This window comes from Hetaerina americana, unplaced genomic scaffold (genome assembly GCF_022747635.1).
Source record: "Hetaerina americana unplaced genomic scaffold, ioHetAmer1.1.p SCAF_6, whole genome shotgun sequence".
NCBI lineage: Eukaryota > Metazoa > Arthropoda > Insecta > Odonata > Calopterygidae > Hetaerina > Hetaerina americana.
The window spans coordinates 37,755,780-37,778,194 of record NW_027287205.1 but is presented as its reverse complement, the minus strand read 5'-3'; the positions used below and the strand labels follow the sequence as shown (position 1 = coordinate 37,778,194).

At 36.0% G+C, this 22,415-nt stretch overlaps 2 protein-coding genes across 3 annotated transcripts in view; one reads left to right on the top strand and one right to left on the bottom strand.

The window, feature by feature from the left end:
- Positions 1 to 10,091: 10,091 nt before the first annotated feature.
- Positions 10,092 to 19,904, bottom strand: AsnRS (asparagine--tRNA ligase). 2 transcript variants are annotated; one of them, XM_071593743.1, is made up of 13 exons: positions 19,851 to 19,904; positions 19,392 to 19,695; positions 18,429 to 18,574; positions 18,065 to 18,326; positions 17,170 to 17,327; positions 16,491 to 16,634; positions 14,475 to 14,623; positions 13,816 to 13,944; positions 12,379 to 12,514; positions 12,124 to 12,237; positions 11,695 to 11,826; positions 11,404 to 11,535; positions 10,092 to 10,606 (listed from the first exon to the last, which is right to left on the bottom strand). In XM_071593743.1, the coding sequence occupies exons 2-13, from the start codon at positions 19,429 to 19,431 to the stop codon at positions 10,475 to 10,477; spliced, it is 1,674 nt and encodes a 557-aa protein (XP_071449844.1). In that variant the 5' UTR covers positions 19,432 to 19,695; positions 19,851 to 19,904; the 3' UTR covers positions 10,092 to 10,474. The 2 variants fall into 2 exon arrangements, with proteins under 2 accessions (XP_071449844.1, XP_071449845.1); XM_071593744.1 differs by having other exon boundaries at positions 19,845 to 19,865.
- Positions 19,905 to 20,115: 211 nt separating this feature from the next.
- The window catches only part of IntS3 (integrator complex subunit 3), a 35,299-nt gene continuing 32,999 nt past the window's right edge, over positions 20,116 to 22,415 (top strand). The window contains exons 1-5 of the mRNA XM_071594048.1: positions 20,116 to 20,271; positions 20,621 to 20,788; positions 20,874 to 21,139; positions 21,247 to 21,518; positions 21,605 to 21,750. Coding sequence (XP_071450149.1) covers positions 20,197 to 20,271; positions 20,621 to 20,788; positions 20,874 to 21,139; positions 21,247 to 21,518; positions 21,605 to 21,750 — 927 coding nt within the window. The 5' untranslated portion in view covers positions 20,116 to 20,196. The remainder of the gene's footprint in view (positions 20,272 to 20,620; positions 20,789 to 20,873; positions 21,140 to 21,246; positions 21,519 to 21,604; positions 21,751 to 22,415) is intronic.

Sequence of the window (22,415 nt, the reverse complement as noted above, 5' to 3'; positions counted from 1 at the left end):
CCAACCCATATCCTATTATAATTTTAATACGCTACTCAGTCTGTCATACAGGTAACGTTTCACAAATCTGGCTGTTCTAAGCTGCACGTGATCCAATTCGGCAATCAATCCAACTTCATGAGGAACCCATCCGAATACTTTGACCATTTTGGTTCACAAAACTTCCGAGATACGTAAACTGTTCCACCTGCTCTAGTTTATAAGATGCTACTTTACATTTATTCTCATCTCATACCTATCGCGATGAGCCTCCAATAGGCCAATCAATGCTTTCAATCCCAGAGCTGACTGACAAACTAAAGCTTGGTCATCCGCAAACCTAAGATAAAGGGATAGGAATCACATACGTCTTTGAAAATGACGTATGAAAATCACATACGTCATACAGAAAATGATTTACAATACGACAGAAGAGTGTTTATTTAGTTTGGTCATGACAAGCGAATGAACTAGCGTTAAATCATCATACAAGCATGAAAAGATGAAACAGTTTGAGAGGGAGATTGGGGGTGAGGGGGGCAGATGAAGTTGTGCACTTAAGAGCCTGTATGAAACAACGTATAAACGTGACCAGAGATGGGAAGAGTGCTGAAGCCAAATTTGACCTCAGTCGCAATCACTCCTCTGGCTTCGTGATCCGTTACAAGTATCGATCGTTTATATGTATCATTAGATTGTATTAGGTAAATGGTTACAGCCACAAATAGAGAGAAACTTTTGATAAAAATTAAAATTGTGAATAGGTGATCAGTTAAAAGCGAGAAAATATTGCTTCACTGTTCTTCTACATTAGGTTTCTATTTCCGCAGAGGTTAATGAGTTCAAATGTGGAATTTTAAAAATTTTCTAACACACAAATTGAGCTACATGAACAGATTCAAAATATGATTTACGAGTATTTTATAGGTCACGGTACATGAAGGTTTTGGAGAAAGCTGGTTTTAAAACTTTTGGCTTCGATATAAATATCATGTGAGAATAAAACAACAAAAGTAACGAATGTTTTCCAAAAACCATGGGTTGTCACATAAAATAATAACATATTTCAAAATTCAACGCTTAAAAGTTAAAACAGAAATACCCTAAAGGTAATTGTAACCGATAACTCAGTGACTCCCGATCACTGGATGTGACGAACACGAAAGATGTATGTAAGGACTGGTCAATGTATGGAAGAAATTAGGAAAATACATTGGAAATTTCCTGAAAAAACTTCAAATTAGACTTATTTGTATTAAATTTGCCAGACCAGAAAGGGAGCAGCACGAAAGGTACCCTCGTGCGTATTTTATTACTCAAGTGTGACGTAGTCGGGTCAGTTAAGAACGAAAACGCGACGTCAGGCATGGGCAGCCTCCAACAAATCACACGAGTGAGTTACGCTTACCCCTTGTTACTTTCGAACCGGAAGTAATTTTTCAATCAGCGTCGTTCGTGAACTAGGCAGGTGCGCCGCTGCGGGAGGCTTCACAGAACGACAGTGCCTCTCAATCTTTTTTTTTTAACCTCACGCCTCCTGAGAGTAATTGATAAATTTTTTGGGCAACCCCGAGAGCGTATTTTACCAGTCAGATTTTACGACTGATCACAAATGACGCTGAATGTAATCGATTTAAAATCAGTGTACTAAGAAAACTACGGAGTAGTGAAGCAAATCAAAATGTAGATAGCTGGTCATCTAAGTAAGTGCATCTGTGGTTCTGTATTCGCAAATGTATATTCATACCTAAGTTATTATATCTGAATAAAAGGCTGGTGCCCCAATAACCCCCGCCACACGTCCTTGCTACGACTTCAAGATCATTGAGCAGATGTAGACCAACGCTTATAGCACCGATTTAGACATTCATACAAGTTATTTATACTACCAATATAAAGGGTACGTTTTGGAAAGCCATTAATGACTTTTTCCTTCTACATATCATGAGAACTTCTTGTTTGCCCGGCCTCATTTCTTTCTGAATTTATCCGTAACTTTTGCCCCCATTCATGCTGTCCAGGGTCTTAAAATATGTTAATAATATGTCTCCCAGATATTGTCTAAATTTTAGTTTTAAACATTTAGCGTACAGATTTATTCACGAAAATAAATTTCAAAGGAATATATTAAAGCTGGTTAAACATTAGACAGCTCCTGCAAGATGGGTACATAAATCAGGAACACCGAAATGGAATGTGTAGACTCAATTAAATACCTCGGCGTTACCCTCTCTCGTGACCTCTCCTGGGTGAAATACGAGTATATACGGAGAATATGTGGATAAGCTAACAACAATTACGATTTATTAGAAGAGCATTGCGGAAATGAGATGAAAATGTAAAAGAGAAATGTTATCTTGCGCTCGTTAGGCATCATTTAGAATATGCTGCTACTACACGGGATTCTCATGAAGTTGATTGCTGCAATGGATCGCGTGCAGCGTTGAGAAGCCAGATTTCTAAAACGTTGTTGTGATAAACTAAATAACGTATCAAAATTACTTAAGGAGCTAGGCTGGGAATCACTCAATGGGTTAAAATGGAAGGTTAAATTACATATTGAATACCTTGCATAAATTGGAATGATGTCTCTTTAGAAATGATGATGAAAATGTATTATTTCCCCCATCGTACTAAGGTAGGCGAGATCATGTCAATAAAAAAATTAGAGAGATTAAGCGTGGAACATATAGATTTAAGATGTAAATTTTTCCACGAACGACAAGGGATCAGAATTACTTGGTCTAACCGCGGTAGGGGTTAAAATATTTTGGTCAAAATTAGTCTGGTTTGTATTCACCCCCTGCAACACACACTAGCGGTGACTTGTAGGTTACCAAAAATACTTCATCTGTTTCTCACCAAATCTACTCACATGTTCAATTTTCTATGTAAATTTTAGAGAAAATAGTTAAAAGCAGCTCAAGATAGCCCTAGTGCACCCATCTCCAAGAATGGTCATGGTTCGATATCCAACAGTTTTCAATATTTTTTATCGGCAATCGATATCCAATATTATTCTGTTTTTCCCGAGACGACAAATTAATTCTCCACACACTGTGCAGATATTTTTCATTCATATATTCTATGTATTAGAGGTAGCTTTTGGACGTGCCATATTTATTCTACTAATTAAGAAAACATCCTCCTCCCACCTCCTCCTTTACCCTACATTATTTCTCTCATTTCTTCTTGATTTCTTCCCGCTTTCTTGCTGTCCAGACAACCTACTCCCTTCCTTCCTCTAACCCAATTACCCAACATTTTCCCTTCTACATGTACGTAATTTAACATCCCTCGAACTCTCAATATTCCCTCTAGCCACTTTCTCTGCCTTTTCTGGATTTACCCCGGAAACTTCCCCACATCGGCCACCCTATTTGAAACCTCAGCCTTTGTCCTCCTCTTTGTTCAACCTATAGTCTCTGCTATTCGCCACACCCACATCACAAAAGCCTCCAATCTAATCTCTTGCCTCAAAGTAACGTCATATGGAGTGTAACGTCTCTCACGGCCATTTTAGCTGGCTAGTTTTTAAAGCGTTCATATCCGCCCACAATACATATACATTATTTCCACAGAGGGGGGAGATATGAAGCTAAGAAGCACAAAGGTGCGGTCGGCTTTTCAGGAGTGGCTCTTCCAGAGTTGGCCAAGAATCACCAGCACGGCGACGGCAGCAGCAGACCGGGAAAGGTTTCCATGTTGTGCAACGTTTGGGTGGCATGGCATATAAGGGGCAGCCCTTAAATAACCTAAGGCCTTAAGTGGTGTGCGCGCCGTTTCATAAGTTTCCTTAAAGGGAAAGAGGGAGTTCAGGAGGAATCTTACGCAAGGTTTATTAATGAACTATTCAAATCATTGTTTATGAAGCAAGAATTTTAATTATCCCTGATCACTGAAGAACACATGGTGAAAATCCTTGCCAATGCAACTGTCACTTCAGAATTATTTAAGCATTCATCAAACTGTTCAAGGAGTTTTGAAATGTTTGTCTCATTTCCCTTTGTACATTCTGACAAAACTAAATTTTTAATAATTTGAATTAATGGATCGCGATAGTTCAGGGTGGAGCGTTGGACTACTGACCGGAGGGTCTGGAATCGATTCCTGGGCAAGCCTCTCTGAGCACCCTCTGCTCGACCCAAGCAACGTGATTTTTTGGATACCAGATCTCCCTGGGTAACCATAACCGGCACAGGGAGAGGAACTGGCCCCCATACCCTGATGTGTGAATTTCACACAACGTCGGGCTTAGTATTGGGTGAATCCTACCATCTCACCTACCAAACCAACCTTAGGGTTAACTATACATATATATTTATTTATTAAGTAATCTACCGGTTAAAGTATGTTTTGGATGGACACAATTTAAAAGTATATATATATATATATATATATATATATATATATATATATATATATATATATATATATATATATATATATATACTTAAGCCCATTATATATATATATATATATATATATATATATATAATGGGCTGACACAATATAACACAATATTTCTATATATATATATATAGATATTTATAAATATTTAAAACAGGATATTTTGGAAAAGACTGTGGAATTTACCATTTTTTGTATTGCATGAAGTTCATGTTTCTTTCATACTTTTCAACGTGCACAATGAGGTGCAAATGAACTAAAACTCTCATATAGACCATTGGAAATGACACCTAGCTAATTAGCCTATGTTATCTGGTTTAGAATAATTTGGAGACGGAAATAATGAGACTACCTTTAAAAATAAACTTGAGTAAAACATATAAATGTGTAAAGTTTTAAGCATGGCAGTAACAAACAAGTTTCCTGGATCTAAATAAGTGTCACCAAGACCAAAGAGGATCGAGTAAATTTTGTAGTACGTCTCTGTGGCACGCCAAATTAATTTCTTACAGATGGAAAAAAATGTCCGAGTCGAAAATTTTAATTGCGCCGAACTTTCCGCTATACAATATAGAGAACCTGAAAAAAAAGTTTACTGTTCCCAGGAACGTCTTTAAAAAATCATTTAACAGGGTAAAACTTAAACAGTAAAATTCGTTTTTTTTAACGATTTCCGGATCCCAACAACGCAAAGCCTCTCAATCTCGTGAAAGCTTCTTAAAGGAGCTAAACACCGAGGTACCTTTGACAAAAGCGAACGAGTCTTTTAATAGGCATTTTCGCGACAATTCGACCAGCGGCTGCGTCGATCTTTTTGAAATTCCGATGGCACACTTGATTCACGACACCAAGGTCCCGTGCTCCGTGGGCATCGTAATTTTAAAAGGCAACCGGTAGGGTGCATGTGCGCGAATAATTCGCCGACCTGTCTTTCTCCAGTTCCCAGCTTGACAGCGCACAAAAAAATTAGGATAGCACAAGAAAGTGTGCACATGGATACCAACTTTGCAATTACATTTAACTGGAAAAATTTCATCCTTACCAAAACGTTTTCGAGTTCACTCCAGGCATGAAATTTAATTTTTAGGAAAACAGCCTGCACATGCGTGGAGAAACGATTTATCGTATTTTACCATGAAAAACCGATTGTAATCGCTCCTTCGCTCTAAAGAATTCAGATTTCCAACTCGTGACTTTAACTTGCGAGTAAACATGGGACACGGTAAAAAACAGATGGCAATGAAAACGCTCAAACACGACATGGGAATAACGTATTATGTAATTGTACATATTTAAAAACATCGTTAAGTAAAAACAAAAATACCAGGCAAGTTTTCAGGATCTCCCAAATAAGAGCTCATAAAATCCAGAGGAAGAAATAGTTTTTCAGTCCATTATTCGAACCTGGAACCGTATTACATATAGATAATAACCCGCTGCAAGGGAGTATGGCAGGGGTGCTAGGACACCAACCATTGTCTCATTTACAAATACTTATAAATGGATCAGGTAATCTAAGTGATCACACAGGAAGATAGGGAATTAACGCAAGTAGAATCATGTCATCGAGGAGTAAATGCACATGTTACGTTTCTCATTATTTGATAAAAATTCGGAAGAAGTCAAAAATGCCTTAGTGAACCTAAAAAAAACCTTGTTCACACGTACATTTTTCAGTGCCAAAATAAAAGTAATTATATTGCAGTTTGGCCCTCTATAGAAAATTTCCGTAATGTACCAAGACAACGCTTCCCATGCAAACCGGATTGCATAGCTTAAGTTTCAATGGAAGAAATTAAATAATACCAACATTTAATTTTACGTGGAAGGAATTCGAAAACATGTACTTTACACTTGCTTTTGGTATTAATATTTTTTCCCTTGAAATGATACTTTTTCGGAGCAGGTCTCCGAAAATTTTTCGCAAGTACATTTAATATGCCGTCGGGAAAAATTAAAGTGTTTCACTGACGGGTAATCACTGGGCGAGCAATCGAAATATTTTACTTACAATTTCATATCGTTGAAAAGGATACGATCAAGTCATTACACTAGTTAGAAAATACATAAAAAGGAATAGTTTTCAGAAATTCTTTCCATAATTAATACTGTGGCCGGGGAGGATGGAATTGAATTGATGCAATTCAATGATGGAATTTCAAAAGCAAAAACGGGATAAACCAGGTTGCACGCGGATGACTTCTAAGGGTAGCAATACACACTGACCCATGACCAGCCCATTAAAACTTCAAGAACTGGTCGTTACATTGACATCATCTATCCTATCCGCTCTGGTGGGCGGGTGAATATAGTTCGGTCGAGAAGGAATTCCAAAAATTCCCGGAATGTTTAGATCTCAAAATACCGGTTCTTCTCCAGGTGCCAACGCGGAAAAAACGTTCTAAATTACGCAACATAGAGGGATTTCTACGAAATCCTTATCACACGACTTGCTACGAGTGGAGTACCGGTTTCCTTGAGAAATAGTTTACCAATCAGCACATGTATAAATTCTAGAAAGGACACTATTTATCCTAATGCTCCAACCCGCGTTGATAAACCGGAGTGGTGACATTCATGAAAATGTAACACTGAAACATTGTACCCCACTAACTTCCTCTTCATGCTTATAGAGTAGCTACCAATAACAATGTCATTTGCAAAATTTTGTCTTAAAGGGCACATATATTTTCAACTACGACCGAGGCAGAACAAAGCGCAACGACATTTTTTTTCGAATTTCTTTACTTAAGCTTTGAGATAAACCTGAAACTGTATATCACAGGAGATAAGTCTCTTTCTAAGGGACCGCAAGGTTACTATGGAGAGGGAGGAGATTACACCTTAATAGTAATGGCGTACCGACGGCCAAGGTAAAGTACGCCCACCCGGAGACCGGAACAATGAGTCCAGGTATTCATATAGACATGCAGTTTGTCTCGTTTGATAGAGATATGAAAGCCTGCTCAACTGTGCAATAACTGCAGTGTAGAAAAAATTAAACCCATCCCAAACAAAATTGCTGGAGGGACAAATAAAACCATACTAATGATTCTTAAAACTCGTTGGGAGGGCATTTAGACCTGGCTAACACTTCCAAGTTAATGTACGGCACTACAGGGTGCGTTCCAAAAGTAATGCTTCCATTTTTTTAGTAATTAGTTGAACATATTTGCACAAACACTTAAAATTCTTCAAAGTACTGTACTTGGGCTCCTACACAATTTTACCAGCGACTCAGCCACGACCGGTACGCGCCCTCGAAAGCGTCTTCGGGAACCTCTCGTAAGGTCTTCATCACGACTGATTGGATCTCTTCTATTCACGAAAATCGGATTCCTTTCAGGGTTGCCTCAATCCGAGGGAACAAAAACAAGTCTGCCGGTGCGACGCCAGGACTATAGGCGGGGTGGGGCAGCGTTGGCACCTGGTGTTTGGCCAGGAACTCGCGGACTCGTAGAGCGTTGTGGCAAACACCTTGGGCACGAGCTTGGCACGCACTTTCCTCATCGCTAAATCTTCGGCAACAAGGCGAAATACAACAGTAGACGACAAGTTCAGTACATTGGCAACCATCGTTACAGCCAATCAACGGTATGAGTCCAACAATAGCCACGCTGCCGGTTTTGCCAGTTGACAGCCGCCCAGAGCGTTGTTCGTCGGGAACCTCTTCCCGGCCCTCCTTGAAGGCCTTTAACCACCTCGAAATTAGTGAGTAGGACAGAGTGGATTCCCCGTAAGCCTCACGAATCGTTTCGTTGTCCCCTCTGAGATTTTTTCAGTTCAGCACCAAACTTAGTAATCGCGTAACGTTGCTCGATCGTCGATTCCATTTTTTTCGTGACGCGGTCGGCGCGCCGAGGTTTACAATAACTGACGTCCTGCCGCTTTCACAGCTTGGAGAGCACTGAGACCGGTTTCGCGGCAAAGTTTAACGTCCCCCCCCCCTTACTCCAAGCGGTTCGATCCCACTGCGACCAACAGGAGTCGCGCGGGAAATTCAATTGCATTACTTTTGGAACGCACCCCGTAGTTGCTGGCATTTTTACATAATTAAGAAATCTTGAAAATTTTACATTAAGGCAACTTTTAAATTCCACAGTTACATACGACATAACTACATCTAATTGGATCAATTACATCTAGTTAAGATGTTAAGCCACAAATTTGGTTCATCAGATAATTCTACTGGATTAGTAATTTGATACCCTACTAGAACACTCAAAGGGTTGAAAATGTTGTTAGATTAATTCTTTACATAGTTAAGGCTTTTAGAGCATGTTAATGAATCACTAAAAAACTCATAAAAAAACCTCAACTTACGGCATTCTTCATAGAATAGCTCAATTCCACCTCTGGGACACAAATTATGTGAAGCATTTCTTCATCAACACTTCGCTCCTCTAACAGTTACCACTTGTGAAAAAGATTTTCCCTTGAACTCTATTCAAACTTCAAGAAAACAATTGCGTATGGTGAAGTAGTACAATGCTCTGATGATGGTAAGCACTTGTCTCATCATATTATTCATCAGTATATTCCTGTGTAGAATGGATAGGGAAGGAAAAGGTAAGTAGGGTAATATCAGCATATTATGGATAACAAAAGGAGGGCAATGATAGAAGGATGTGGTAACAATAGGATATTTAACACTTTGTTCCTGAAGAAGTATAATAATAAGTAGGTGCAAGAAATGTTCAACTGAAGGGTAGAGTGATAACAACTAAGGTCACCAATAAAGCAATCAAAATGCCATGACCCAAGTTATCCCAAGAATGGAAATACAGCGGATCCCAAGCACTGTAGATGATGATGCATCTTATGATTTGCAACTCCAAATGAATTCATACAAACTCTGCCTAATTTACAAGCCAAAAATGTCTTCAATAGAATAACCTAGAGCGCAAATACCTATGCATCTTGTTGCCTAACAGCCACCCTCTAACATGCACAGAGTCACCCTAAACTTCAAAGGTGATGGCAAACTATCCCTTGGATTGTTTACAGTTAGTTCTTTTAGGTAACACTTAACACTGCAAAATACTAAATCAATGCATTAAGCAATCTTCTTTTAATGCAAATAAGCAATCCAGTCATTTGTGGTTCCAAGGGATAACTTTCTCTATGCCACTTGTAGCTTCTCGGAAAGTTCTTTCACTTAGCAAAATTCGTCAAGTGCAAATTGTATATATTGGCAGCTTGCCAGTGGGGAAGGATATGACATTGCGCACACTCAAAAGTCCTTCACATTAGGGGAATAAATAAAGGTTAAATATATTCCCATCAATCAACATCACAATGTGATGCACATAAGATAAATAATAAGAAAGTTACAACTTTTGGAAATTATTTTTTTGTCAAAAGAAACTCATGATGACTTAAATAAAAATTCATTTATCTCCCTTATAAATTAAACAAAGCTACTTCCATTTACTGAGAAAGAAACGAGCCTTCATCATTTCCTTTCACACATGTCTACCACATCAAAGAATCCATTCTATTTCATCGAAACATTTATTTACCCCAACAAATTAAATTTTCGAGAGAATCTTCGAAACAGCTGTTTGATAGTACCAACGATTAATGCAGTAATGACTACAGCAGCCAAAGTAATATTGACTGAGCATGCTGATGCTTTCATTATCATTACCCAAATAGAAATAAAAAATTACCATTAAAATAATAAATAAATCAAGGGCTAGTTCACAGTCAACCTAAATTTATTACATACTTAGAGGATGCTAAGTTGCGAATAAGTTATTATTTCATTACAATTGAAACGGAATCAAATCAATGTAATTATCATAAAAAGCACCGGCAGGATCAGGCTAACATGGAAATCAACAAGCAAGTTAGCGCAGCACCTTGGTTTTTCATCAGTGTGTAGGTTTTCATCACTTAGTATGTAGGTGACATTGGGTCAGTGTTTACAGACACAAAATTATGGAAAATTGTCCTGCATAAGTTTATTTTTAACAGATAAATATAACAGTCATTCATTATACTGCTCCTCTATGCATGTTTTGACAATAGTCGACATGCTTGGACACCAGCAGACTACATCACAAAAGAAATTATCACATTTTTAAGGCTTGCACCTTTCAAGGAATCGAGGGTACAAGCACACCTCCCTGATGTGATATCGATCAAGAAGCCAGCACAGGAAACGCTCCAACCCTAAACCATAACCTCCATGTGGACAAGTGCCAAATTTGCGCTGAAATAATATTAAAGAGGTATTGTGACATTTTAGAAAGGGAACAATGTAATTCCTACTCAAAGATTTCCCCACAAAAAGTTTTCACTATGCTGAAAACATTATGTACATCCAATGAACACGTACTGGGACCATATTAATTAATTAAATCTTAAGTCAACATCATCACATGTTCATGAACTTTTATGGAAACAAAAATATACAAAAAAACATAAGTGAAAACTTCATAAAAAGCTTACGTAGCTTTCTGAAACAAATCCTCAATTTCAAATAAAGAATGACAATCTGAGTCCCTTGCAGATTACATATACATTCAAGTATAACTAGGCAAACAGAAACCGAAGATAAGAAAAACTAGTAACTTACATGATTAACATCAATAATAAATAAACTCATTGCATGAAAATAAGTAGATTTGAATTAGTACGATGTTAACACAGACTAATGAAATTAATAAACACAATTTATAGTTTCAAACCCACGGTCTTCAAGAGCTTACGAACGAACTTTCTAGCTGAACTAAGTCCACTAGCCACAAGTGACATTTTTCAGTCATCCATTTCACTCTAAAAGAAATTTTTTTAAGACTTTTATTTAACTTAATTTCTAGATAAGAGTGTCACTAAAATGACTTGTTTTAGAAAGAAAAACAATATTATTTTTTATGATTATATTTTTTCAGGCTAACTTTATTGAACTCATACGAGTAGAAAGACTTCAAATCTACTTCAATGAAAAGCCATTTATAAAATAATTTCATTCCAATGGATAACCATAAAAACATTACTCTAACTCACCTGATCTGTATACCAATAATATGGAGTAGGGTCGATTCCTTCCCGTTTATACCCAGCCAAAAGCTCCTCGAGATCATCGATACGCATTGATCCACCAACAATTTCACCAACACCAGGCAGAAGCACATCAACCTGGAAACACAAACATGAAATATTATTTTACTCCAAAATTAGATGGTCAATTGCAAATGCATATCCCTCCACCTAAACCTATAGTTAATATAATTACCTAAAAGACACTAAAAATGATAATGAAAGAAACCAGATACAATAAAACAATAAGCCACCCACCGATTCAGTCAAGCGCTGGTCCTCTGGGCATTTGGACATGTAGAATGACTTAATCGCAACTGGAAAACGAGTCAGCATTATTGGCTTGTTTATCATGTCTGTCATCTTTCTTTCAGGCATCTCTGGAATATCCTATGAAGGAAATCAACACCATTCCCAGTTATGTTCTTCATAAACCAAACATAAATAATTAATAATTAACAGCTAGGGTATGCAAACAGATATCATCAAAAAATCCTTGTAGCACAAAAATTTTTAACTCTAGTATTTTGAAATGCTTGGAAATAAAGGCTATCTAGTTATTTATAATTTAAATTAGGAAATTCTATAGAGACATCCAGTCCATTTTATAAGAAAAAAAACTAAATTCATATTATACTATCATGGATTTTTAGCTTCAGAGAATGAGAGAAAGATAAAAATACTCACCTCCCCGAATTCATAAAACGTTCCATCTTCTTTAGTAATGTTGTTTTTCTTTAGGAACTCAATTGCATCTGAGTAGTTGAGCCTTAAAAATGGTTTCTCAGGTTTCTTGAAGTTCTAATTGAAGCAAAAATAACAAACTTGCTAAAAAAACAATACTTAAACTGACACCTAGATATTCATTAATGCATTCGAGTGAAAACTATCAAAATGGTTGAACAAAATTTGGCTGTATTCCAAAATTATAAACATACTTACTGGGTTCAACTCTGAAACAATATGACCATATGGTGACGCCAACACCCTTTCAACTACATCACATATCAAATCTTCTAACCTATCCAGTAACTCATCAAAGTTAATGAAAGGGCACTCCCCTTCTATATGTGTGTACCTGTGATAGAAAAAATATACATATTAACGATGATGATATTTTTTTTTTGAATTCATAACTTCAAAATTCTTTCACAGAAAAATCATCCTAAACCCTTCCGCTATATTTTGACTGTTTAAATGAACTCACAATTCCTTGAATTCTGCTGAGAACAGCAACAGGAACTGACTTCTTTCGTATGACTGTTGGATCTTATCCAAATCATTGCAATTGGCTCTAAAAATGATCAACCAACCCCTTAGAGGAACTTTCAGTCATCTCTCAAGATTTTCAGAAAGAAGAATGATGCATAGACTTTATTAAAATTTGCAATATGCCCATGAAAAAATTTGCAATGAACAACCTAGTCAATGAGGCATCCAATACTCAAATATAAAGAGTTGTTACATTAACTAAATTTATTTCCCCCTACTATCACAAAGGATGATTTTAACAGCATCCAGCTATAAATACAGATTATGAAAAAACAGAACTTTCCATGCATAGCACCATTCACCTTCCAGTGGAACATTATAACTTTACTGTTTGCAAGAGAATAACTAAAACTTTTCAAGCAATTTCACTTGAAATTTGAGACTATTATCTGATAACTCTCTTCAGCCTAATTTAAATTCAGGATTGTGAATTAGTTTTGCAGAAAATTCTAACTTGCCTATTAAAAATTTATCCATAATAACCATCAAATGAAGTTTAAAACAAATAGATACAATCCCATTTTAGTATTTCAGGGTTGATTTTCTTCCTCTTAGGCCTACATTTTTTTGGCAACTCTTTTTCCTACCAGAAAAGTATTCTCATAATTTTAACACAAAATTTGCTTACCATTTTTCTAATAAATAAAGTAAAATTTTTCATATTGATTGTATCAAAAACATCTTATCTTTTTGTGCCTGAATTTTCCCTGTTCAGAAATAACTGCATTAATCACAACCATGTAATATTTTTAAAACACCTCTTTGGACCACATTACCTATAACAGAGATGAACCCATGCATTTTCTTTTGCGTATTTAAATTAGATTTCATGCAACACAGAGCTGACAAGAGTTAAGAGTGCCAATTTCTGTGCATGCAACAAGACATTCTATTTAAAACAGTCCAACAAGGGGCAATCAGAAAAGTGTGATATTTCTCAGTTTAATTCTATTTTCAACAGGTCTTTGATTAGACAAATTATATAATTTTAAAATTTTAAGAAAGTACAAATGAACTTTTCAAACAATATTCCAAGGCTACATAAAAAGGTAATTTTAAAGATAAAATTATTTTATCTTCAGTGTATTCTAAACTATGAAAACTTACTCAGCTAAATGCCTGCGAGTCCTACTTTGCTCAGCACGGTAACTCTGTGCAACACAAAATACGTCTCCCATTGTAGGAATGCAGGTCTCCAAATAAAGTTGTGAACTTTGAGTCAAATATGCCTCTTCCCTTTGAAAGAAAATCAAACAAACATATTAACTTTTATGAAATCAAACATTGATCAATTTGGGCAAATTGAAACAAATAACAATACAGCCCAATTCTTGGTGTTTAAGTGGGTTTCCATGCTAGCAGCAAGGGCAAACATGGCCACTGTGACCTCATTAGCATGGCTCCAGAGTAAACTAAGCAAGCAAAAAGAGATGAAGGCCATTGAACATTAACTAATATTGTTACCTTCATTACATTCAACACATTACTCCTTTGTTAACTTCAAGTAAAATGAATGGAAAATTTCAATAACTTAGCATGTGGAGCCCATCAGCCAGTTAACTGAAAATTATATACAGAGTGATCTTGCTGCCCTCACCACTTGACTATACATCCCACAGTAATTTCCAACGAAACCAAACACAAAAATTACAATTGTTTTAATCTTAGCTACAAAGTTAGTTCTCGAAAAAAATAGCAATCGCAAACACTATAGACTTTACGGACAATTGACAAAAATTGCAATAACAAATAATATTCACACATACCCAAAATAATCAAGTTTGAAAAGTGTTGCACCACCTTCCACCTGAGTCTGCACTAATGTTGGAGGGGTAACTTCTGTGTAACCACAACTGAAATAATGATCCCGAAATGCTTGGGTCACAACCGATCGCATCTTAAGAACTTTAGAAGTCTGGAAAATAAAAAGAAAATGAACATCAGAAACAAAGGTATAGAATGATATAGAAAAGATATACATGGGATACAACATATCTGGGATATTCATCTTTCTGGGTACTAATCAAAAACTATGTATACATGCGATTTGTGAGATGGCTTGCTAAAATATGGGAAATAAATATCATTGTAAAACCAAATTTATCAACACTATGAAAATTTTTCTATTTTTCCATGTGCACCCCATCCTCTGCCACTCACTATACTAATAACTATGAACAACTACCTCACAAAATGATATATATTTTTCTAAGCCAACACATGACATTAAAAAAAACAATACTCATTCAAAAATAAAATTTAACTTATGGCACTACTTAAAAGAGGATAGAATTGCAATGTAGAGTCACTGTGGTATCACCAGTTTGGCCCTTTCCTAATTTATTAGATTTTCTACGGTTGCCTTTCAAAAAAGCTGTTCACAGAAAAAAATTGTTTTGAGTGTTGACCTTAACAAGGTAGAGGAACCTATTTTGATAAATACGAGCCAAAATCGAAAATCTAATTTCTCATTATTCAAGGTGTCCACAACAGCAAGACATTCATTGATATTAATGATTAAAATGAAAGCAATGAATCAAATGAGGGTCCACATACAAGATAGTTGCAAGAAATGTATCGCCTGGAATGAACGAAAAACCTTGCAATCACTCGCTGGGAAAATTTTATCAGATACCACTTCAAATATCAATCGCTTTTAATGTTAGACACCTGCCATGGTTCAGTCTAAATTCTGAATAGATGTGATATAGACAACCCAGCTAAGGAATCGCTCAACATTATCCTGGTGTAGGATGATAAATGAGCTAACACATTTTCTTGGAGACTGACACCACTACCAACACAAAAGTGAATGAAGTATATTTTTAAAAAAGAACAAAACCAAATTTATTATACCTCCCAGCCTACCACTGAACTAACACTAGGCAAATTTTTAACACATGTACCCAGTGTTGGTACATTATAGATTGTCAACAATATATTTGAACTAAATAACTTGTTTGAAGCATGGTGACAGTCGGCAATTTTGATTTATTTGCTAACCAATCAAATACTTATAGCCTCTACGATAACATGATTTAACAAGCATTACATCAAGTAGTCTAAATGGTTGCCTGACACCATTCTTCAAGGATTGCGGTCTTGTGCATTGTTTTAGATGATAACAGTCTCGCTCTATCTCCTGCATGCATCTTCAGGTCAAAGCGGGGGTAAAACTGTTGTCAGATCAAAACAACATACAAGACAGCAATACTGAAAAGAGGTGAACCCAGCAATGATAGCTCAGAACCCTACAGATCAGCTTTAGATTAGAGGTTATTACTGACACTTCATCTATAAAGATGCCACAGAGTATTGGTTTCCAAATGGTTAATCACTGCTCTCTTCAGGCCCATGACATAAATAAAGAGGAGGAATACAAAACTTAATATCAAACATCCAAAAATGTCAACCATTTCCAGATTACTATTCAAACAACCATGCCAGATGTCAGCACGGAATCAGTGCTCTTCTTAGATCATTTTTTTTAATCACTATTAATATAGTGTGACTTCATAGTTATTATTCATTAAAATGTCAAATATTTTGTTTTTCTAAGACCTCCATTTTTATTATGAAACTCATAGTTAAGTATTGTTTTAATGGTCCCACGGAGGAGCATTTTTTTTTAAGGAGAGATCAATCAAATAAAAAAGGTTTGACAACCCTTGCTATACAGGAATTAATACTTCTGATTTGGATAATTTTAGATCACGCACTCCCACTTTCTTTCTCCAATATGCAGTTTAAATGCAAACTATAAACTGTAAAATGATACCTACATTTTCACCACGGATCATTATGTGCCTGTTATCCAACTGGACATCAGGGTGTGCTTCTTCATTGAGGATGGCTTCTGCTCCCCCTGGGGGAGCTAAACCAATGAGTTCCCAAAAGTCCACATGCATTTCATGACCTCCAGGAGCCTATAAAAGAGTAGAGACAATAGAAATTATTTCAGTTTACTTACTGGTAAATCAATTTTCAATGCAAAAAATTATTCATTACGTTACACACATTTTTGACTACAAATAATACATTAATCATATACATAATTAATTCTGACAAACAAGTTATGGAAAGGAACATTTATGGACTTTTAACATGCTTACCCTTATTCAGTCATGTACCTCTGAACAAATGCACTTCTTAATACAATAGGGGAAGTGTTACTGCAGTTGGCCAAGTGGTTGACCAATATTTCACATGCAATGAAGCTTAGTTTTATGTGAACTCTACTCGTACCTATCAACCTAACCAGTGGGTTTTGTAATGATAGTGACATTTTTTAAAACTGAAGCACCTTCATATATACATACATTTAACTTGGACCAATGGTCCTGTTCTAAATACAACAAAATTTCCTTGAAGCAGCAACCAATGGCTCTGAGGAGGCAAAATATTGCCAGTTGAACTTTCAAAAATGGAGGAAAAAATAGGTACACGAAAAATTGGACTCACTTTCTTCCCTTCTGGTACCTCTTCAATTACTCCATAAAATGCAACAGCTGATTCAGTCGAAAGCACAAGAGCGTCGTATGTTTGGCACAATAGGTTGCTAAGTACACATTGCAAAAATCCAGTTCCATCACGTAGAGTTATGAACATTAGAGCTTTGCCTGAAATATAATTTTGGGTGCTCATTCATGTAGAACCATAAGACAATGACTTAATTCTTAAATTGAGCATATTGGAGCACATTGCTTTCTGGAAAGCATAACCCAAATCCAATCTTAATATCCAAACCCAATCTCCATATCCAATCCAAACCCAATCTCAATCCTGATGATAACAGCTAATTGAGGTCCAATCCATTCTAATTATATAATAAAAAATAATCTTAGCATTATTTGGCTAACTGATTTAGTTGTTATCAAGCTGGGATTTATGACACTGTAACTTTCAAATTCAACCAAATTAACACATTCTATAATATATCACAATTTTTTATTAAATGAATAACTTTAGAATCAATTCAATTTTTAAAAACTTCAAAATCATGGGAAAGAAGAAGTGTTGCTTTGTTTTTTTGCTAGTTACCATGCCCCATGGGTTCCACAAGGTACTTTAACTAGTTCCAGCATATGGAACTACCTAAGTTAACAAATTACCCTACTGAGGCCCATGCCAACATCTAGTTGTTGGGTACTCAGCACCAGGCTTGCAGGAAAAATAATAATTAGAAATTTAAAATAGAAAGTGTTGATTTACCATGTACCCAGAATGATATACCGAAGTGATCCTTAACAACTGAACAACACCCCACAGCCAATATTTTTAAGTTAAATACAAGTAAAAAGTCGTACCAAGGCATTTCTTTCAATTTTTCCACAAAAAATATCAAAAGTATAGTTACCCTGACGCCTTAACCGGTGAACCCAGCCAAATATTTTGACTCTTTGTCTTCTCTTACTTCCAGTGTCACTAATTTTGACTCTCAGAGGTGCGGGTAAAGAAGGATCCTGTGAAATTACAATTTTCTTGGCTTCTTCCAAATTCTTCTCTCTCTTAATGGAATCCTGTTCCTCTCGCTTGGTTGCATCAGCAGTTTTACTTTGTTCACGGGCCCAAATCTTTTGAATCTTCTTCATTTGAGTCTTTGATGCTGGCTCATATTTCTGTAATAATACAAATGCATTTGTGATAACAGTAAATTACACCTCATCACCTGAGCATTATCAACAATGCAATAATTATATTAATCTCAAGTTGACACTTAATTTTCCTTCTTCCTTTGAATCGACATAAATGAGTGGAAATGGCTCCTTCCCAGCATGATGCATTGCTTTCAAGATAGTTTTAAAAGGTTTAAACTCAGTTCCATCTCCATTTTCATCGTTTCCCTTTTCCGAGGTATATATTTCCCCTGAAATTAAAGTCCATAATCAAGAGGGCAACCACATAATGAAAACACAAAAAATCATCAATGATGGATATAACTTTGAAGTAAATCAAAATTAAACCTCTTCCATAACTTGGTACATTTACATTAGAATATGATGAAAACTGTTTCAATGAATTGATAAGCCGTCACATTATTTCGGTATTACTAAATTGTGGCAAAATTAAAAAGATAGAATTTGGATTGTTATCTTTAACCAACCCTCAAAGACGAGTACTTGTCCATGATCATTTACTCTGTCAAACTGATTGGTGATATTAACTCTTAATTTAATGAACTAAATGTTGAGTATGGTCGACATAAAGGCAACAGCCAGAAATTTCGACCCATGGGATTATTAGTTCATATTTTCATTCAGACATAACTTAAAATTAGCAAGTTGGAAAATGAAAATGTCAATGTTTCTCGCATTCTTTAATTTTCAATCAAAGTTTTAAAAATACATTTGGCTTTCCATGCAAAATCATACAGATATAAACAACTAAATAAAAACATCCAAATGGTCATGTTTAAAATAAGCAAAATTTTCAGTTTTCTATGGGCGCAATCACGTTTAATAGGTTTTTTGGCACTTCCGCGTTTTATTTTACAAACAGATTTGAACAACTTGTGAAGATGTAATGGACCGTTGAAATATCCAACCCAGCGTCAGCAATATGATTTAAACGTTGACAAATCATTAATTAACTGCCCAGGCAAATACAAATAGTAGGCTATGTGCGAAGCAATTATCAACGAAAAATACTTAATTAATAACTTATCATTTAGATTTAATACACACCTAGTGACATAGCCTGAAGTTGTTCATTCACATCTGCCATGTTAAGTCCTAAGTCTAGAAAATTTTATAAAACCACGGCGAACAAATATCTGATGTTATCGCTAAGAAATGTCACATATGTATTGCAGCAGCAGATTTCACGTAGCTGCACCAGAGCTCTTTAATACATCTGATTCGGCTATTGTTTGAAGCTCCTACATATATATATATATTAATATATATGATGTGATGTGGCGATAAACGTGTTCCCCTCTTATCCACGGAGCAAACCCCTCCCGACCATCAGCGTCCACATGCACGTGCGCTGTCAAACGAAAAATGTAATACCATCATAGTTAAATTCATTTATTTTTTTGTTTTATATTAAAGCCAAACTTAATTATCTCTTAGAACGATCAACAGCTACTTATTGTGCAAAATACAAAAGCAAAGAGGTGACAAGGTACAACCCACACTTACGACATCCGACGGTTTTGCCCGTAAAGGAATAAGCAAAAAAAAACAAATAAGCAAAATCACCTTCAAAACAATAAAATAAAACACAAATGTTGTAATCAATAATTCATCATGGAACCATGTATTTTTTAATGAAAATAAACATCTATAATCATCCATTTTATTCATATTACGACTACTATAACGCACTATTTCTTTTGCCTTTTCACTGAAAGTTAGCACCGGGTTAGCACCATTATATCCATGCGCACACCTCAGAACGCATCTCTTGAGTCACCGAAAGGATCAGAATGCAGCCCTCCTGTTATTATTCGTGAAACGCGAGTAACATTAGGTCAATACAAAAGGGATGGAGCAGGTCAAAACGACTAATTCCCGTCTGTTTATTACATCTCTTGTGGAAAGTAGGGATGAATTAGACGAGGTAAATCGTTTATGATTTCTATGTATAGAATTATACGCGAGCAGCCATAGCAAATGCCTTCACTTGTAAGCTTTTTTATCCCACCGGAAGATGTCACATACGTTGAGTTTGTGAAAGGGGGGATGTTTAAACGGTGTAACAACTAGGGCGTTTTCTTTACTCTTTCTGGCGAGAAATACGGTCAGCACTGAATTAAGACGAAGAAAGAGGCGCCCTTTGTTATGAGTAATGAAGCTTAAAAAAGTAACATGACATAAGTGTTCGATGACGTAGTGTTTATATATTTACGTATAATATCGTATGATTAGTCGTATATTATTTCATTCATAAAAGCCTGCTTTTATTCCAGAAATACGAGCGTTGCTACTTGTGTCTTCAAAACCTCACATCAGGGTTGTCCGAAAAAGATGCTCATGATGCACTCAATAATACTGTTTGTAAAGATATGAGAAATCATGAAGAAATTTCCTTAGGCCTTCTAGTCACCATACTGACTGAACCACAAAATGCTGCAAAAGTAGGCTGTGATCATACATATTATCAACTTGATAAACTAATTTTATTAAATTTATACCAACTTATGATGTACTCTACTTTCCCAGAGTTATCGAGATCTCACTCTCATCACAAGAGATGGTTTGGGTTTGGTGCTGGTTCACCTCTCTCAACTTATTCAAGAAAGGTATTCAAGGTTATTGGATAAAGTGAGACAGCAGTTACTATGGCTGGTTAGGGAAATGATAAAAAATGCAGTGACGGGGGTTGATGGACTGTGTTGGAACCTCATGAGGCATATAGCTGGTGGAGATGTTTCTCCTAGAAATGTTGCTCTAGCAGAAGCTCTTTTAGACATTTATTCCGATAATAGGTAAGTGGGCTGGTGATTAGCATTCACTATCTTCATAACCTCATTTTTGGATATAACAACCCTGTATTTATTCTTGTTTTTTTACCAACTGCATTTATTTTTTTAAGGGTTTGGCTGGACAAATTTCCATTTTTAATTGCATCCGTTGTTTATGCTTATCTACGGTTAATAGAAGACCATCATGGCATGTTGCTGTCACAATTAAGGCAGCGAGAAGTTGCATTTACGGTAACTCTTATGAGAGAAAAATTCACAGAATGTCTGATAATTGGAAGAGATTTACTTAGATTAATGCAGAATGTTGCTCGAATACCTGAGTTTGAACAACTATGGAAGGATATTTTAACCAACCCCAAATCTCTTTGTCCAACATTTTCTGGTGAGTGTTTGCAGTGGTATTCTTTTTGGCAAGAGATATTGTCTATTATAAGATATCCTCTGCAATATATTACTTTCTCTGCATAGGTGTCTTACAACTTTTGCAATCACGGACCTCTCGAAGATTTCTTCAGTCGAGACTCACCCCTGATATGGAGAAGAAAATTGTGTTTCTCACTTCTCAAGTTCGATTTGGCATGCATAAAAGATACCAGGATTGGTTTCAGAAACAGGTGAATAAATATACCATTACACTGACAATAAACCTTTATAATTGCCTGTTTGAACGATTTTTTTACATAATGTTAGCTGCAAGTTAATTTGATCAGTTCGGTGGTAGACACTTGGCCACTGAATATTAAGTTATAGTCATGAATGCTGCAGTGATTATATAGCTCCTCTCCTGAAATAGTTACTTGAATGTCGAATTTAGATGTAAATGATAAGCAGGACAAGGAAGGATGTGGGCCACATATCATTGCAGATATTAGGTTACTCCTTTCAAGTTCGTAGTGCTCATAGTAATATTAGGTACTGATTTAAAAATTTTGAATCTTCGCTTTGTCAGTAGTGATTTATTCCCATGCCTTGAGTTGGAAAGTTGAAAATTAAACACTCATATCCTCACTCAGATGAATGGAATTGAATATAAAGAAAGGAAATTTAAGTGACTTATCTTATAATGTTTTTTTTGCTAGATGTCACTTAGTTATCATATACATATGGCATACACATTTGGCATTCAAAATATGTACAAATACAATGTTGCTCACTTAACTGTTTTTATCCAATATGTTCTGGCCACGATAATTATGGTTAAATATGTTTCCCTGGATGTAAACAATTAAGGAGGAAATCTTTCTAGGTGCTAGATTGCTGAAGGTCATTTCTTATCGAC

Bases quoted from the DNA above. Each gene is read 5' to 3' on its own strand.
- AsnRS (XM_071593743.1), bottom strand. From the start codon at position 19,431: ATGGCAGATGTGAATGAACAACTTCAGGCTATGTCACTAG. The intron at 18,575-19,391 runs GTGTGTATTAAA...CTTTAATTTCAG, and splicing joins ACTTCAGGCTATGTCACTAG to GGGAAATATATACCTCGGAA. The intron at 13,945-14,474 runs GTATGTGTGAAT...TTTCTTTCAAAG, and splicing joins TTCAAACTTGATTATTTTGG to GGAAGAGGCATATTTGACTC.